The 17,945-nt window shown below is 51.9% G+C and overlaps 1 protein-coding gene and 2 long non-coding RNA genes across 4 annotated transcripts; 2 read left to right on the forward strand and 1 right to left on the reverse strand.

Moving 5' to 3' along the window:
- Positions 1-845: 845 nt before the first annotated feature.
- LOC112851321 (cytochrome P450 2F5) lies at positions 846-13,088 on the reverse strand. Of its 2 annotated transcripts, XM_086689827.1 has the most exons (10): positions 12,813-12,877; positions 11,417-11,608; positions 11,156-11,318; positions 8,045-8,194; positions 5,560-5,720; positions 5,062-5,238; positions 4,531-4,672; positions 3,502-3,689; positions 2,769-2,910; positions 846-1,292 (listed from the first exon to the last, which is right to left on the reverse strand). In XM_086689827.1, the coding sequence occupies exons 2-10, from the start codon at positions 11,606-11,608 to the stop codon at positions 1,111-1,113; spliced, it is 1,497 nt and encodes a 498-aa protein (XP_086545953.1). In that variant the 5' UTR covers positions 12,813-12,877; the 3' UTR covers positions 846-1,110. The 2 variants fall into 2 exon arrangements, with proteins under 2 accessions (XP_086545953.1, XP_086545954.1); XM_086689828.1 differs by lacking the exons at positions 11,156-11,318; positions 11,417-11,608 and adding an exon at positions 12,983-13,088 and having other exon boundaries at positions 847-1,292.
- On the forward strand, positions 5,068-6,788 carry LOC147573611 (uncharacterized). The gene is made up of 2 exons (XR_015244879.1): positions 5,068-5,201; positions 5,570-6,788. It is a non-coding gene; the product is annotated as an uncharacterized LOC147573611 (long non-coding RNA).
- On the forward strand, positions 11,870-17,569 carry LOC147573612 (uncharacterized). Its single transcript, XR_015244882.1, has 2 exons — positions 11,870-12,171; positions 17,344-17,569. It is a non-coding gene; the product is annotated as an uncharacterized LOC147573612 (long non-coding RNA).
- The last annotated feature ends 376 nt before the right edge of the window (positions 17,570-17,945 follow it).

A 17,945-nucleotide genomic window follows, 5' to 3' on the forward strand; every position in this document is an offset into this window, starting at 1 on the left:
CTCTGGCTCCTTGGAGCTTAAGATGCCTGCCTACTCATTGAGAAAAGCTTCTGTCAGCAGGATGTCAGGCTAACAAGCCCAGTCTCAGGTTGGGAGGCCCCATGCCTGGGACTGCTATCCCTACCCCAAAGGGAGACATTGCAAGACAAGGGAATAGTCTTTCAGGCTTCCTGGTGCCTCCCTTCCCCCCTTCATTGGCCTTCTTCTCTGGCTTTCTCTGGCCATTTCTGTTTCTTTCTTTGTCTCTCTCTCTCCTCTCTGTCTCCCCATTTCTCCGTCCCTGTACCCCTCTGCATTGCTCTGTGTCTCTGACTTGTGAGGTGGAGGGGACCAGCGTTGGAGTCTGCATCCTGATCCCAGCTCTGTCGCCCTCCGGCCGTGTGATCTTGGCCAAGGCATTTCCTCTCTCTGAGTCTCTAAAAGTGTAACATGCTGCTCTGCCTCACAGGGAGATTTAAACGGGGCCTTAGAGTGAATAGGAAGCACTGTGTAAGTTTGAGTAATTGTTATTTCTCAGTCTGTGTGTGTCTATCGCTCAGTCTCTCATGTTCTCCCTTGCTTATATCTCCACCTTTGTACCGCATCTCTGGGCCGACCGCATCCTTATGTCTCTAGACCGCTGTCTTTTTCTCTGCCTGGGTTTCTCTGCCTCTCTGTCGTCAGGCCTCACAGCCCTTATTACCCTGGGAAACAATTTCTCCCAGTTTTTAGCCACTCTAAGGGTGACGGTAGAACCGGTCACTTTGGTGTCTCCTTTCTCTGCAGCCAGACATTCCTTCCCCCCATCCTGGGGGACCGTCCTCTCTATAATTCAGCCCAGGCAGTTGGAATCTTTTACAGTTTACTAGAAAATGACTCAAACGGCCCCCAAGAGGGCGCGCAATAGGAACGAGGCAAGCCCTTCCCCTTCCCTTTGCGCTTCTCTGCTTCTGGGGGGCGCCGACCAGGTCGAGATGGGGGGGCGGACGGACCGGTAGGCGGCAGGCTCAGGTGCGGGGAAGCGAGTGTGACAGCGAGAGGGATCACGGGCACAGTTGGAACGAGAAGAGGACGGCGCCAGCCCCACGGCGGGCCTCCCGGCTCCCTGGCGGATCTGGAAGGGCCGCGGCGTCAGCGCGCGCGCAGGCACACCTGGAAAGGCCGCGGTAAGTTGCCGAGCCCGGAGCTGAGCGGCGTCAGGTCGATGTCCTCGGGCGCCCCCAGCGGCTGCAGCGAGAAGTTCTGCAGGATGGCGGTGAGGTAGAGGAAGAGCTCCATGCGCGCCAGCGACTCGCCCAGGCACACTCGGCGACCTGCGGGGGTGGGGAGGTGGCCCAGGAGCGGTGAGATGAGACGGGGTGAGGGGCTCCGGTCCCAAATTCTCGGAGAAAAACATATGAAGCTAATGGTTGGAGACGTCACAGACCCACCCATCTAAAGATCTGTAAAGGTGCTTTAAATCCGGGACCAAGAAGGATCTGGCCGACGATACAAGGGCGAGTTCCCGGGTTCCAATCCCGACTCTGCAGTTACGAGTTCTGTGATCTTGGGCAAACCAGTTTCTGGGTATGTAGAATTGGGATGATAAAAAGTGAAATGAGGGGCGCCTGGGTGGCTCAGTCGGTTAAGCGGCCGACTTCGGCTCAGGTCATGATCTCGCAGTCCGTGAGTTCGAGCCCCGCGTCGGGCTCTGTGCTGACAGCTCAGAGCCTGGAACCTGCTTCAGATTCTGTGTCTCCCTCTCTCTGACCCTCCCCCCTTCATGCTCTGTCTCTCTCTGTCTCAAAAATAAATAAACGTTAAAAAAAAAGTGAAATGAAATAAAATGGGGATGATAATAGTACCTCATTAGAGTGTTGTGAATGGTAAATTCAGGTAAAGAAATGAGAATATGATGCCATGTAGGTCATTGCATGTCATAGGTTACTCTAGGCAGTATACTGATGTTAAGTTAATCCTCATAATAATTCGAAGAGGTGGGCCTTATCATTCTCCACTTTATAGACGTGGAACTTGAGGCACAGAGAGGTGAAGTAACATATTCCAGGCCGTTATAGCTGGGGGATGACTGAGCTGGGGTCTGGCTGTAAAACCTAACTCTTAGCCACCACTCTAATAGGTCTTCTTAAAAGTTTTGCCTGGCACAGAGTAGACAATATGTAAGTGGCTTATTATTATTCCTCCTCCCTCCTTTTTATTTCTGCTACTGGGTTGAACAGGAAAGATATTTTTTCGGCAGGATAAAGACCAAAGCCAAGGAAAACGAGAACTGCTCACCTGCGCCACCCAGTGGCTGACGGTGACCCCCTCCCAAGTTGAATTAATATCCTGCCTCCCCGCTTCCCTCCGCAAGGATTTTAGTCATTATCTGCCTATAGGAACAGAGTTCGGAGTGAGAACATGAGGATGCGGTGGGATGAAGAAGTGAGAGGGTTTGAGAGTGGAATTAGGACGGAAGAAAAAAAAAGGTGTCGGGGGGGGGGGCGGTGGGGGGAGGGGGGCGGTGCGTCTGGGTGGCTGAGTCCGTGAAGCATCCGGCTCTTAATTTCGGCTCAGATCATGATCTGGGGGTTGGTGAGACTGAGCCCCAAGTCTGGCTCTGCGCTGGCAGAGGGGAGCCTGCTTAGGATTCTCTCTCACCTTCACCCCCTGCCCTTCCTCTGCTCGTGCCCTGTCTCTCTCTCTCTCAAAATAAAAAAAAAAAAAAAAAAAAAAAAAAAAAGAACTGAGGAATGTAGGTAGGAATATGGGGCCCCAAAGACCCTGACTCTTGCCCCTGTGGTTCTCACCGGCTGAGAAGGGCATGAAGGCAGGGCTCTTCTTGAAGGACTGATTGGCATCCAGAAAATGCTCAGGGTTGAATTCCTGGGGCGTCAGGAACTGGCTGGGATCATAGTGGACTGTATTAAGGAGGGTGATGACATCCGTGCCCTGTGTGAGTAGGGAGGCAGAATCGGTGGGGTAGAAAATCTGGGAGATTCTCAAGCTAAAACTTCTATTTGACCGGGCTGGAGGTCCCAGGGACTTGAGAAGGCGATGTGAAGCATAGGACTGCATCAGGGATTCAGGGAATGTGTGTCACTGTCTGGGGTCCCAAGTGGGTGCTGGAAGCTGTGTGCACAGGGATGGGGGATACCTCCCCTTGTCAGAGCAGGTTTGGGGTTTCTGGGAAGAGGGAGAGGTCTCAGAACAGTGCTTAGGCACAGGGGACCCCCAGGATGAAGTCTTAGAGCCTGGGGATGCTGGAGAGGGGTTAGGGAACCTGTCATGGGGAAGAGATCTGGAGTTCAGGGTCAGGATCCAGTCCATTACAGTACCGAATAGGGTCTTGGGAAGGGGCTGAGGCTCTGGATTTAAAAGCCTCAGATGTCTGTTGCTGGGGCTTGGGATGCCAGTCGCCAAGGCCCAGGGTACTGATTGCTAGGGCCTGGGATCCTCCTTGCTAGAGCCCCGGAAGCCATGAACAAATCTGGGATGCCTCTTCTAGTGTGCCAGCTGTCCGTTGCCAGATGCCCAGCACACCTTGGGTATCTGGAAGCCGCGAAAGGCTGTGTCCCGGGTGACGCGGTGCGGCAAGTTCATGGGGATGACGTCTGCGAAGCGCTGCACCTCGTGGATCACCGCATCTGTATAAGGCATGGCCGCTCGGTCCTCCAGCGCCGGCAGCCGCGCCCGTCCCACAACGCTGTCGATCTCCTCCTGTACGCGGGCTGCAGGTGGAGAGGGGAGCCTAGTCGGGGGTACCAGAGGGCTCGACTGGGCTGGGGAGCGGGGTATGCTTGTGTGGGCGGGGTCCAGCCCCCGCTTCCCAGTAGGAGGGCCGCTGCAGAGGTCCCTGTGGGGGTTAGCGGGGGCCACGGAGGGAAGGGTTGGTTTGAGAGTTGTAGGTGAGGACGAAAATTTGTTTGGTGCAAGGGCTCCTAGGGGCGGGGTTGGGCGGGAGGGGCTTAGGGGCTGCCTGGAGTCCAGGTCCCCGATGGGAGGACCTGACCCGCTGGGGGGTGGGTCGAATGGGTGGGCTGTGCGTAAGCTCTGAGAGATCCCGGATGCGGCAGGCGGCGTGGACCCTAATAGACTCTGTGCCGGAGGCCAGGGTTCCGGGATCTGCCCAGAGGCGTGGTTTGGGCGAGATGGGGTCGCAGACCGTGCTGTGTGGGCAGGTGGTCAGACTTTGTGGGTCAGACTGATGGTTCCTGGCTGGCCCTGCGGCTGAGGCTCAGGGCCAGGCTCTAGGCGGACTGGGAGATCCCGGCTCCGAGGCCGGACGCGTGCTGGGTGGTCAGGGTCAGAGGTGGGCCGCAAAGCAAGACCATGAGGGCGGGGTCCGGGGTCCGGGGTCCGGCAAGCTGTGTGGACCGCGGGAACCGTGTGGGTGGGCTGGGCCTCCGTGTGGGTTTGTGGGTTTGGCTGTGGGTCCCGGGCGTAAGCCGGAGGATTGGGCTGTCTGGCATGCTGGGCGGGGCTTCGAGGCGAGCGAGCTGAGGCCCGTGGGGCACGCGTGCGGAGCGGGTGTGGCCCTTGGCGCTGTGGGCAGGCTTGGGGCGCGCGCACCTTGCACTTTTGGGTACTTCATGAGCACAAGGAAGGCGTGGCGCAGCGTGGTGCCCACGGTCTCGGTGCCCCCAAAGAGCAGGTTATGTGTGGTCATCAGCAGGGTATCCATGTGGAAGTGGCTGTGCGGGTCTTGCTTCTCCTGCGGAGGTTGAGGGGCGGGGATACGAGCCCGGGCCAGGAGATCCCGCCCGGACACTGACCACAGGCTCAGCTCTGCACAACCCCTGTTGGGTGTCAGCTCAGTCCCTCCACTGTTTAACTTTCTTTCGGTCGGGGAAGCTGGGGAGTGCGTAAGGGCCGGCTAGAGAAAATCTCAGCCGCAGGGCCCACAATTAACAGAGCCTTAGGGACTTCTTAATGAGCTGTTAATCGGGGCGGGCCGTGGCCCCCAGTGGCTCTGGGGAGTTCTAACTGCACTTCCCGGGAGGCAGGGAGATCATTCTCAAACCCGCTCAACCCGGGATCCTCGTTGGCTTGAGGCTGGGGCAGCAGGTCAGATCAGGGATGAGACTTCCAGGCCGGGCTTACTTGTGCCATCTTGCTGAGGAAGCAATCGATGAAGTCGCGGGGAGAGCTGGGGTCGAGGGAGTCCTGGTGGTCGCGGACGCTGCGGGCGATGAGGTCCTTCATGCGCCCGAAGTTCCGGAAAAGGCGTCGGTGCGGCCCAGGTAACCAGTCCAGGACGCTTGGAAAGACGTTGTACAACTGGGGGTGGGGGGAGGGTCGGAGGGGTTTGGAGGATCAGGCAGTGTGTGGGGGGCAGAGGCCGGTGAGGTCAGGGCGGAGCAGGTAGGCACGGGCGGGCGGGCGGAGTCTTGAGGGTCAGTTAGGTTCTGGAGAGGCCGAGGTGGAGCGGGGACTCTGTGGCAACTTGGTGGAGAGAGTGACCTTAGGCTAGGCGGGGTGGGGCCAGACGGGAAAGGGCGGGGCCAGACAGGGTCAAGCGCACCTCTTCCCCGCCCGCTGTTTCCCCTATGTCCCAGGACGAACCCCAACCCTGTACCCCCGCCAACTAGGCCTCCTGACCTCTCCCCAGGGGGTGCTCATGATTTGGAAGTTGTCATTGATGAGGCGGATAATGGTGAGCAGACGTTCATCGTCGTAGTCAAAGCGGCTGCCGAAGATCACAGAGCAGATGATGTTCGACACCGAGCGGCTGAGCACGAACGTGGGGTCGAAGGGCTTGCCTGAGGGTCAGGGGCAGAATGAGTCAAGGGGCACATTGTGCAACACACCGGATTCCTGAATGGCAGTACAACGAGGAGGCAAGGTCACTTGGAGCACAAAACAAGTGCTCGTTGGCCACCCAGCATGCGTCCTAAACAACCGCAAGAGTACCTGGCAACGCGGAACCCACAAGGCCCCGCGGCACATCCACACCACGACCAAGCAACGGAACAGGCTCCTCTTCGCCATCCGACCCGCAGCACGCACCGCGCAAGACAACACACGCAATAAACAACACAACACAATACTACGTCAGCGCCTGACAACACTACAGCCTCAGCCAGCAGTGACACAGCGACACAACCCCTAACACCCAGTGGTCTGACCACTGAAGGGATCACAGAAAATAGCCCATTGGCCATGGCACACAGCACGGCCCAGAAAACTGAGTCTGGAGTTAGATAGATACAGTTTGGACTTGGCCTTGGTTTCTTAATCTCTGTGTGACCTGGATAAACTGACTTCCCTTCTCTGAACCTCAGCTTTCTCGTCTGTAAAATGGGCTTGGTGACAGTCTTCTCCTCATGGGGCTGGTGGAAGGAGTTGGAAGTGTGGCCTGGCCCATCCTGAGCCTGTATAAGCCGGGGTGCTGTGGTAGGCTGAATAATGCCCCCCCTCCCCAAATGTCCATGTCCTAATCTCTAAGAGCCTGTGAACCTGTGATTAAATTAAGGATTTTGAGATGGGGAGATTATTCTCTGGCTTATCCGAGTGGATCTAATGTAATTACAATGGAGGCGGAAGGGTCTGAGTAAGAAAAGGTGATGTGATGATGGAGAGGGACAGTGAGGGAGGAGGGAGAGAGAGAGAGATAGAAATACAGATATTGGGAGATGCTGTGTTGCTGGCTTTGAAGAAGAGGGGAAGGGACCACGAGGTCAGGAACGTGGGTGGCCTCTAGAGGCTGGAAAAGCCAAGGAAATGGATTTTCCCCTAGAGTTTCCAGGAGTCAGCTCTGCCCACCCGTTTTAGTTTTAGACTTTGGATTCCAGAACTGTAAGAGAATAAATGTGTGCTGCTTTAAGTCACTAAGTTTGCGGCTTTTTTTTTTTTTTTTTAAATAGCAGCTACAGGAAACTAACTCAGGCAGTTATTCCTTTACTTACATCCCATCATTCCAACCCTGCAGCATCATTTTTTTTTTTCCCTGTCAAAAGCCAGCAAGATTTGGAGATCAGGGTAGAGGGCTGTCTGCCTCTCTGTGTTTTAGTTTCTTCTCCTGTAAAATGGGGTTTAAAATAGGACTCCTGCTTAGGTTTGGGTGATTGTTCAAGGAGGTAATATACACGAAATTCTTGGAACAGTGCTGGCCCATGGTAGGCACCATGTAAGTGTCCTTATTTTTAACTCTTTTTTTTTTTTTTTTTTTTTTCATGGTTGGGCAGTTTTGAGCTGGGTTTTACACCCCAGCTCTGCCACTTCCTGGGCACATGACTTAACCTTTCTGGGCCTGAGGTTCATCACTTGTAATAGCTTCCTAGGGTTTCAGGGGACGTGGGATGTGTTCATATGTGTGAAGAGTTTAGTACAGCCCCTGGTCTCAGGAAGTACTCAGTAAACGGGCATTCATGTGCAAAGTGTGGACCTTGGTGTCGGCAAGAACCGGGTTTAAACCTTTGCTTCTCCACTGACTAGCTTGATCATTTCAAGACAGTTGGTTGATCTCTATGCCTCTGTTTCCTCTTCTGCAAAATGGATCGTTCTGAGGCTCCAGGGGCTTATGCACGAAAGTGTGCTTAACACAGGGCCCCCATAAGTGGTGTGGTGTCAAGAGTATCATCATCATGGGGTGCCTGGGGGGCTCAGTCGGTTGGGCGTCCGACTTTAGCTCAGGTTGTGATTTCACAGTTTGTGAGTTCGAGCCCTGTGTCAGGCTCTGTGCTGACAGCTCAGAGCCTGGAGCCTGCTGTGGATTATGTGTCTCTTTCTCTCTCTGTCCCACCCTGCTTGCGCTCTCTCTTAAAAATGAATAAATGTTAAAAAAAAAAAAGTATCATCATCATCATCATCATCATCATCACCATCCACCACAATGATACACACTGCATTCAGAATACCACGCAGGGACAGCGCAACGGATCAACCACCACATAACCCGTCTTGCTGCCGTACCTCAGAGAACATAGCACCTGGAGCTGACCCACCTCCAGGGGGCACCACTCTCACCGTGGGCCAAGTGAGGAGCCTCCAGCAGTTTTAAGTTCACGCCCACACTCTCTGGCAGTCCTGACGACTAAGTAAGATGGATGTGAGTTAGGCGTATCAACTGCGTTCGAGGACCAACCTTCAGTTTTCCGTAGCTCCGCCAGCAGGAAGCGGCCTTCCTCCAGGATCCGCTCCTCGATGCTCTTCTTACCCATCCCGAAGTTCCTCAGAATCTGGATGGAGAACCTCCTCAGGGCCTTCCACCGGTCCCCATTGGAGAAGGCGAGGCCTGGCGAGAAGGGGAGGGGCCAGCTCTACTGATGGCTTATTTCCAAGACCGCCGCCACCTGAGTCCCCTTTCCCGGTGTCTTCTGGGGGAGAGACTCAGAGTGTGGAATCTACCCCCTCCCAGGAAGCCCTTCCTAACCCTCCAGGCCAGGTCAGGTGCCTTCTCTGAGCTTCCCTAGGGCCATGGGCTTCCTCACCATAGTCCTGATCTCTCTGTTTCCCTCATCACAGACCTGATCACTCTGGACCATCACCATAGAGAAGGGCTATCTCCTTCTCTAAGCTGTGAAGATGGGGGGTGGAGGGGCTGTCTTGGTCACCACCTTGTCCCTAGCATTGTCCAGCACCGGCCTTACCACACAGGAGGTGCTGGTGATTGCTTATTAATTAATGAAAGCACAAACGAGGGAGAAAAGCAAGAGAAATAAACATTAGGACTTCGTCTAGGAACCTTCTTTCCGTGGACTCGGGGTCTTTGCACAGGCTAGTCCTAGCAGAACACTCTTCAACATCTGTCTGCTCCTGAATGGTGGTCCTCATCTTTTAGGTCTCAGCTTAGAGGTCCCTTCCTCCGCGATGCCCTTGCTGACCCTCCCTTGGCTGGCTCAGGCGCTTGCCGCTGGTCTCCTACAGCTCCCCATTCCAGCCCTGACTACGCTAGGTGGTCATAATTTGGTGATGGGGCTACAATAGGATAAGGTCTCCCGATGTGTTTGTCTCTGGTTTCCCTGGAGCAAGCAGAGAACTAGAAGCGAAAGAAGAAAAAACGATGCTGATTGCCTTGCACCATCTGCCTTATCTCAATGACTTGGAGCAAACAGCTTTCTCATCCCAGCCAACTCAGGGTCAGAGAGAGGAAGCCACTTGTCCAAAGGCACACACCCAGGAAGGAGCAGAACCCTGTTGTTATCCTTTGTACTATGTAAGGAAGAACTAGTAACAGATAAAGTATGTATCCAGATGGTTTCTGTGTGGCAAGTAGAAAGAAACCGCTACTGTCTCCACTTCCTTGTACCTGGTGTACCTGGACGGGTGAGGTCATCAGACCAAGACCGGGAAGGGGACATGAAGGTGGAATGTGTACTCAATGCGCTGGGTTTTTTGTTTGTTTGTTTGTTTTAAAGTTTATTTTGAGAGAGAGGGAGAGGGAAGAGAGAGAGAGAGAGAGAGAGAGAGAGAGAGAGAGAGAGAGAATCCCAAGCAGGCTCCATATGCCATCAGTGCAGAGCCCGATGTGGGGCTTGATCTTACCAACAGTGAGATCATGACCTGAGCTGAAATCAAGAGCTGGATGCTTAATCCACTGAGCCACCCCGGTGCCCCTGTTCTTGCTTTCAACTAGAGCTCTTTGCTTCCAAATCCTGGAGCAGCTGGTACCCACCTAGTGAAGGGGACAGGAGGAGCCCCAGGGGTTCTTTAGGGGGAGAAGGATAGTTGAGGATGCAGGTCTCCAGGATCCCCGTTTCAATCAGAGCAACTTTCTGCCAATCTTATCTCTTTCTCCCCCTCCCTTTCCCTTGTCATTTATTGGGCTTTGTCTTATGGCTTTCTCTGAATAAAAGATTTATGTTAAAAAAAAAAAGAAGAAAGAAAGAAACAGGGTGCCTGGGTGGCTCAGTCGGTTAAGCGTCCAGATTTGGTTCCGATCATGATCTCATGGTTCATGGCTTTGAGCCCTGCGTTGGGCTCTGTGCTGATAGCTCAGAGCCTGGAGGCTGCTTTAGATTCTGTGTCTCCCTCTCCCTCTATCCCTCCCCTGCTCACACTCTGTCTCTTTCTCTCATAAATAAAATAAACATTAAAAAAATTTTAAGAAAAAAAGAAAGAAAACCCGGAAGACTAAGTGATTTCCAAACCTAAGGAGGACAGGGTATTGAGATAGAAGAGGTTTGGAGTTGATGTGAGTTGTTGGCTAGGTGGGATGGACCTGGGTTTGGATTGGGATGGGATGACAATGGGGGAGGAGGAGGGATTATGGGGTTGATGATAAATTGAGGTTGCTGATGGGAATGGAGTTGTATAGAATGGAAAAGACTGGTAGATTGGGCTTGAGATTAGCTTGGGGCTGGGTGGATATGTGCTGGGGTTAGTTTTGGTGATGGCGGTTTGGTTAGGGTTGAAAATGAAACTGAGGGGCGCCTGGGTGGCGCAGTCGGTTAAGCGTCCGACTTCAGCCAGGTCACGATCTCGCGGTCCGTGAGTTCGAGCCCCGCGTCGGGCTCTGGGCTGATGGCTCAGAGCCTGGAGCCTGTTTCTGATTCTGTGTCTCCCTCTCTCTCTGCCCCTCCCCCGTTCATGCTCTGTCTCTCTCTGTCCCAAAAAAATAAATAAACGTTAAAAAAAAAATTAAAAAAAAAAAAGAAAATGAAACTGAAACGAGCAACTTCAATGGGTGATTGGGATAGAAGATAGGGCTGGGGCTGGGGAGAAAAATAATGGTGGAGTTCAGTTTGATGGTCAGGATGGGGTTGATAACAGATTTTAATGTGGGGTTTGGGAGAGGGTTCATAATGGGAATGGAGGTTGGAGGGAGATGAAGTCAGTGTTGCAGGTAACGATGAAAGTTGAGGTTGGAATGGGGAACATGGAGGTAGGGTTGACAAGGACTGGGTTGAGGTGGACAATGTGGGCTGGGCCAGATAATTTGCCCACTTGACTGAGATGGAGATTTGATAATGTGGTTAGGCTAGAGATAGGGATTGGGATGAGAATGGGGCTGGAGTTGGATGCAGGTGGGGGATTGGTGTGGAAGTGCGTTTCAAAATGGTGGTGGGATTTGGGGATGGAGAAGGTGGAACTGAGTCTACCTAGACTAGCACTGTCTGGCTCCATCCCAGCTGGTGTCATTGGTGAGATCAGTAGCCCTGAGTGTCACCAAAATTGGGAGGACAGTCCCCTACCCTTATCCCCTCCCTCAATGTGGAGTGAGCTGGAGAGGGGAGAAGATGGGGAGCAGGCTTACCATTGCCCTTAGTGAAGTTGAGAAAGGTGGGGTAGTCGCCGCGGCCACTAAAATCGTCCCCTTGGTCCACAAGGGCCTCCTTCACGGTTTGGTACCCGCTGAGGACCACTACGCGTCTGGGCCCCAGGTACACTGTGTACACCGAGCCATAGACCTTGCTCAGCTGAGGGTAGGAAAACAGATGTCATGCGGGGGAGGGTCTGGGACCCTGGGACCCCTCCCCCTGTTCCTCCCTTCTCACCCAACCCTAGGTCCTTGCACCTTGGTAAGAGAAGTCAGCATGTCTTGGGAGCGAAGCTGCAGCAGGTTTCCCAGGAGTGGGAGAGGCCTAGGGCCTGGGGGCAGCCGGCTCTTGCCCCTTGAATTGAGCATCAGGAACACACAGGTGAGAGCCAGGAGCAGGAGCAAGATGGCTGTGCTCATACTGTCTATGGTGAAAGCAGCCGCAGGCATCTGGGGAGTGAAGTGGGAGAGCATAGGACCCGCAGGGCCAGGGAGGGAGCAAGATCCCTTCACTCTGCAGCTCCTGGGACTTGCCTCCCCCACACCCTGGAAATGGGGGCAGAAGAAAAGAAGGAAGGAGGGGCACCTGGGTGTTTTGGCTGGTTAGACATTGGACTCTTGATTTCTGCTCAGGTCATGATCTCGTGGTTCCCTGAGTTTGAGCCCCGCCTTGGGATCCTCTCTCTCCCTATCTCTCTGACCCTCCCCTGCTTGGGCTATCTCTCAAAATAAATAAATAAATAAATAAATAAATAAATAAATAAATAAATATTAAAAAAGAGAGAGAGAGAAGGGAGGAGGTAGAGAGGCAGGGAGAGGGAACAACCAAGGCCTGAGGGGACAGAAGTGAGGGGTGGGGACAGAGAAGGAAAGAAAGGGCATGGAGACCAGGAGAAAACAGAGGCAGAGGCGGTCAAAATGCAGAAAGACCAACAGCAAGAGAGACAGCAACGGAACAGAGACCGATGGAGAGATGGAGACAGAGAGACAGAGATACACATGGAGATAATGAGGTATTTGGAAAAACCAAGTAAGATATCGGAATATCTATAGATGTCTCTCTATCATCTGTCTGTCTGTCATCATCTGCCGTCTATCATGAGACTGACTCTCACACAGAGAGTGATAAGAGATAGAGACACGCAAGGACAGAGACAGACAAATCAAGGCACAGAGCTAGAGACAGAAGAGAGGTGGACAGACAGACACACACTTCCTGAGAGACTTAGAGATGGGCACTGAAAGGTAGAGAAAGGGCAAGAGAGAGACAGACACACACACACACACAGAACATTAGACAGACACCTAGAAACAGAGGCCAAGACAGACTGAGACAGAGAAGGGGGCAGAATCAGATAGAAAAGAATCAGGGGTTCTGACCCCATGGGCTCAGGGCTCATTCCACAGATGCCACCCGCTGGGTAAAGAGCCAGTGATCAAGACCCAGTGCTCAGCCTACCGTGAGCTTTAAAACATTTGTCAAATGAACGAACAAAGCCAGAGAGAGCCCCAGAAACACAGGCCCAGAGACCCTGAGAACCCTCAGAAGAGGAAAAGGGAGATCCCGGACAATCGTAGTGACAAGGAAATGAAGCTGATGACCCTGCTCTTGAGAGCCACCCTCCTCCTCTGTGACCCGCACTTGGCCCTTTACCTGCTGAACTTCTAGGACGGCTGAGATATGATCTGCTCCAGGCGTGTGCCCTGTGGCTCTGTGGCCTGGGGAGAAGGGGGCTGCTCTTAAATCACCTCTGTCCACAGCCCATGGCCCTCCACACCCAGTTTTCCCAGTGACTTTTAATCCCTTTCACTTTTATACCTTACCTTGGGAGCGGCCCAGGCTTGCAGCCAGTTGGAGTGATGCCTTGGGTGGGTGCCATCCCTTGGGAACCCTCCACTGGCCTCTTTCGGGCTGACCTCAACACCCATTCCTGTGGTCAGTAGTGGCCGTTTTCCCTGGAGTGGGGCAAAATCTCCATTTGTTTGCCATTCGGAGCCCTGAGTCTGGTTTTGGGTTTGACCCGGGGTTTTGGGGCTGGGCAAAATGAGCCAGGGGTGGGGGCAGGGTCTCTTTGGTGTTTTAGGCACTTGGTTCTATTCATCTGGGGTCAAGTTCATTTCTGCCTGTGACTGCATGTGACCTCAGGCAAGTTCCTTTCTGTCCTGGGCTGGAGTTCTCCCATTCTCTGGAGCCTGTTCACAGCCCTCTGGCCATTCTCCGTCTCTTGTGGTTTGTCTCTGAGTTTCTGTATCTGTCTCACTTTGCTTCTGCCTCTGAATCTTTTTTGTCTCTCTTTATGTCTCTGTCTCTCTTGTTCTCTCATCCTCTGCATTTCTGAGTCTCTGTCTCTCATCTCTGTTCTGTCTTTAATTCTCCCCATGCCTTTTCTCTTTCTCTCTGTCTCTCTCTCCCTGTACATCTTTCTCAGCCACCATCTCCTCCTGTCTCTGAGCATCTCTCTTTCTGTCTCTTTCTGTCTCTTTCTCTTTCTCTTTCTGTCCCTTTCTCTTTCTGTCTCACACCTCCATGAGTCAGACTGCAGTGGCAGGACTGAAGTAGGGGGAAGTTGGAGGAGGGTTTAGGAGGAGGGTTTGGGAGAAGGGTTTGGGAGAAGTGGAGGAGAAAGGACCTCAGATTTGGGTATTTTTTCGGTTTTGTTTAAAAAATGTTTAACATTTATTTATTTTTAAGAGAGACAGAGAGAGAGAGAGAGAGAGAGAGAGACAGAGAGAGAGAGAGAGACAGAGCATGAGCAGGGGAGGGGCAGAGAGAGAGGGAGGGAGACAGAGAATCTGAAGCAGGCTTCAGGCTCTGAGCTGTCAGCACAGAGCCAGATGCGGGGCTCAAACTCACGAACCGGGAGATCATGACCTGTGCCGAAGTTGGACACTTACCAACTGAGCCACCCAGGCACCCCTTGTTTTTTTTTTTCCTTTTTAAAGATTTTATTTTTGGGGCGCCTGGGTGGCGCAGTCGGTTAAGCGTCCGACTTCAGCCAGGTCACGATCTCGCGGTCCGTGAGTTCGAGCCCCGCATCAGGCTCTGGGCTGATGGCTCAGAGCCTGGAGCCTGTTTCCGATTCTGTGTCTCCCTCTCTCTCTGCCCCTCCCCCGTTCATGCTCTGTCTCTCTCTGTCCCCAAAATAAATAAATGTTGGAAAAAAAAATTTTTAAAAAAAAAATTAAAAAAAAAGATTTTATTTTTAAGTAATCTCTACACCCAATGTGGGGCTTGAACTCACAACCCTGAGATCAAGAGTTGTACCCTCCACTGACTGCGCCAGCTAGGTGCTTCCAGATCTCAGATTTGAATGATTCCCCTGCTGCCTTCTGCCCACATAGTCTTCCCCCTGTTCTCCTCAGCCCCCACCAGCTATGTCTGCTCTGGGCACCTGCCCCAGTAACTGGCCAGATCAGAAGGGAAGGTTTCAAAAACATGGAGTGAGCCTAGGACTCTAGTGGCAGAAGATAGGATGGGAGAGAGAGCCCCTGAGGTCAAGGGCCTGGGAGGCCAGGTGGGTCTCTGGGTGCCCCCACAGGTGTGTGGGTATACACCATGTTCACCTTTCCCATGGAGGTGGGGGAGGAAGTGCTTGAAGGTCCTGGGGAACTTGACACCCCAGGTCTCAGGCACATGGCCGGGAGGAAGGCGGGGCCCATGCTGTTGTTTAAATCTCAGAAAGGTGGGTTAGGGCAGGTCCTGGAAGAAGGCTTAATTATGAGATTATATATCTCTAGTTTCCCTTGGCATCTACCCCTACTTCTGGGGGAGGAGGCAGGACTGGATCCATCTGAAGCCCATAACTGACCCTAGAACTGGTTTGAGAGAGTCCCAATGGGACTGCCTCACTAGGGAACGTGGCCTTCATGAGGAGAGCTTTTAAGGGGCTTTGAATTCTTCTTGCAGCCTGACTTGCTTTCCTTGCTACAGAGAAAATATGGGGGTAGGAAGGGATGTATTGTAGGGTTTCTCAACCTTGGCACTATTGATGTTCGGATGAGATAATTCTTTGTGTGTGTGTGTTTGTGGGTATCCTGTGGTGGTAGGATGTTTAGCCATATGTCCTGTCTCTACCCATCGCTCTGATGCTGAAACTGAGGTTAGAGGTTGACCTCTGTGCAAGCTCAACAGTTCTAAGAGGTTCCAGAAGTGGCCTTTCATTCTGCCTATAAGCCATTCTACCTTAAAGGGGGTTCAGGGGAAGGTTACACAGGAGGGGTCAATAAATATGACTCAGAAGAGCTGTGGTTTAGGGTAATTAATGAAGGAAATGATGTTAAAGGGTTTCAGAATTCCCTTTCATTATCTGATCAAAAGCTTTCATTCAGTGGAAAGACACTGAGGAAGATAAAAAATGGCAGATATTTGAAGAGTCTTTTATAAAATCATATATTTGGGGCATCTGGGTGGCTCAGTCTGACTCCTGATTCAGCTCAGTTCATGATCTGATCTCATGGTTGTGGGATCAAGCCCTGCATCCGGCTCCGTGCTGGGCATGGAGCCTGCTTGGGATTCTCTCTCTCCATCTCCCTCTGCCCCTCCCCTGCTCCTTCTCTAAATAAACAAACAAACAAACAAACAAACAAACAAATAAATTTGAAATGCTTTCAGAAGTGCAGAGACGTTGCAGAGAGTACAAAGATATTTTGCTTCCCCTTCACCTAGCTTCCCCTCATGAGAACCTCTTGCAAGATCATGATACGATGAACACAACTAAGAAATTAACAGAGGCACCTGGGTGGCTCAGTAGGTTAAGCATCCAACTTCGGCTCAGGTCATCATCTCATGGTTGGTGGGTTTGAGCCCCGCATCGGGCTTTGTGCTGATAGCTCGGACCCTGGAGCCTGTTTCGGATTCTGTGTCTTCCTCTCTCTCTGACCCTCCCCCGTTCATGCTCTGTCTCTCTCTGTATCAAAAATAAATAAACGTTAAAAAAAATTAAAAAAATTAAATTAAATTAAAAAGAAATTGGCATTGGTACAACACTACTGGCTACAGACTGCATTTCAGTTTGTTTTTCCATGAGTGGCCTTTTTCTCTTCCAATATTTCATCTAGAATTTCACATTGTGTTTAGTTTTTTGTGTCTTCTGAGGCTCCTCCAATTTATGAATATTTATAAATTCCCCATTGTGTATTCTTAGAATGCAGATTTTTTGAGGTTTACTTATTTATTTAGGCAATCTCTGCACTCAACGTGGGGCTCGAACTCATGACCCCAAGATCAAGAGTTGCATGCTACCGTGCCACTCCCTCCCCCGACCAAGCCAGACAGGCATCCCCTTAGAATGTAGATTTTTTAAAAAAATTTTGTTTTACATGGTTTTAGAAGAGGACTTGAGTCAACCAACTGCTTATCTCATAATCAGATCCCCTCATTTTCTGATTCCTTTGAAAATCCAGAGCTGTGTTCTTTGGGAGTCCCCCGTCCTTACTCCCTGACACCCAGCATCCAGGATGGATGTCATACTGGATGACGGTTATGTCAATTCCTCAGCCTTTCATGACCTTGATACTTGAAAAAAGTACCAGTACCTGGTCAGTTAATTTGCAGAATGTGCCTCCCATTCTTTCAGGAAGAGCGGGGGGAGATGTTGGGCCTCACATCTACAAAGTCATCAGCTGCAGAGAATGGAGATGAAGGGCAGCAGACAGAGGGGTAAACAATAGGACTGAACGTTTCAGTAGGAAATTTTTTTTTAATGTTTATTTATTTTTGAGACAGAGAGAGACACAGCATGAGCAGGGAAGGGGCAAAGAGAGAGGGAGACACAGAATGTGAAGCAGGCTCCAGGCTCTGAGCTGTCAGCACAGAGCCCGACGCGGGGCTTGAACTCACGAACTGTGAGATCGTGACCTGAGCCGAAGTCGGACGCTTAACCGACTGAGCCACCCAGGCGCCCCCTGTAGGAAATTTTTTGTAACTGCCTGGTGTGGGCCCTCACCAGCAACCTTGACTGTCAGAAACTACTGGGTGATTGTGAACTACTAGAGCTGCTGAATGAATAAATGAATGAACCAAGTTTCCTGTCATATGCTCTCACCTCTAGCTTGGAGGTCAAGGAATAGGGAGAGTTTGGGGAGAGATGTCCTGGCTCAAGTGTCACCATCCCGTGCTGAAGGGAACTCCTCACAGACCCCGAGCTCCTCTGCACTGTCAATGAGACTTGTTTTTCCTTTTTCAGAACCTGGTACCTGGACAGCACCATTCAGCGTTGGAAACCCAGGTGGGCTGCTGTGCTCAGGGGCCACACTGGATTGTTTTGTTGGGAGTGTGATGGGGACTCCCAAAGGATACACTCTGGCTTTTCAAAGGAATCAGAAATTGGGAGGATTTGGTTATGAGATAAGTGTCTTCTAATACTATGTGAAACAAGATTTTGAAAAAAATATGCATTCTGAGAATATAAATGGTGAAAAGACAGTCTCTTCAATAAATGGTGCTGGGACAACTGGACAGATACATGCAGAAGAATGAAACTGGACCATTTTCTCACACCATACACAAAAATAAACTCAAAGTGGATTTTTTTTAAGTTTATTTATTTTTGGGACAGAGAGAGACAGAGCATGAATGGGGGAGGGTCAGAGAGAGAAGGAGACACAGAATCTGAAACAGGCTCCAGGCTCCGAGCTGTCAGCACAGAGCCCAACACGGGGCTGGAACTCACGGACCGCGAGATCTTGACCTGAGCCGAAGTCGGACGCTCAACTGACTGAGCCACCCAGGCGCCCCTCAAAATGGATTAAAGACCTAAATGTGAGGCCTGAAACCATAAAACTCCTA

Source organism: Puma concolor, chromosome E2 (genome assembly GCF_028749965.1).
Source record: "Puma concolor isolate L17-30 chromosome E2, mPumCon1.1.hap2, whole genome shotgun sequence".
Taxonomy (NCBI): Eukaryota; Metazoa; Chordata; class Mammalia; order Carnivora; family Felidae; genus Puma; species Puma concolor.

What these genes read in the sequence shown, in the direction of transcription:
- LOC112851321 (XM_086689827.1), bottom strand. Translation starts at nt 11,608, where the DNA reads ATGCCTGCGGCTGCTTTCACCATAGACAGTATGAGCACAGCCATCTTG. An exon ending in GGAGCTACGGAAAACTGAAG is followed by an intron (nt 5,721 to 8,044) that starts GTTGGTCCTCGA and finishes CCTGACCCTCAG; the next exon opens with GCAAGCCCTTCGACCCCACG. An exon ending in TCCTCAGCAAGATGGCACAA is followed by an intron (nt 4,673 to 5,061) that starts GTAAGCCCGGCC and finishes CAACCTCCGCAG; the next exon opens with GAGAAGCAAGACCCGCACAG.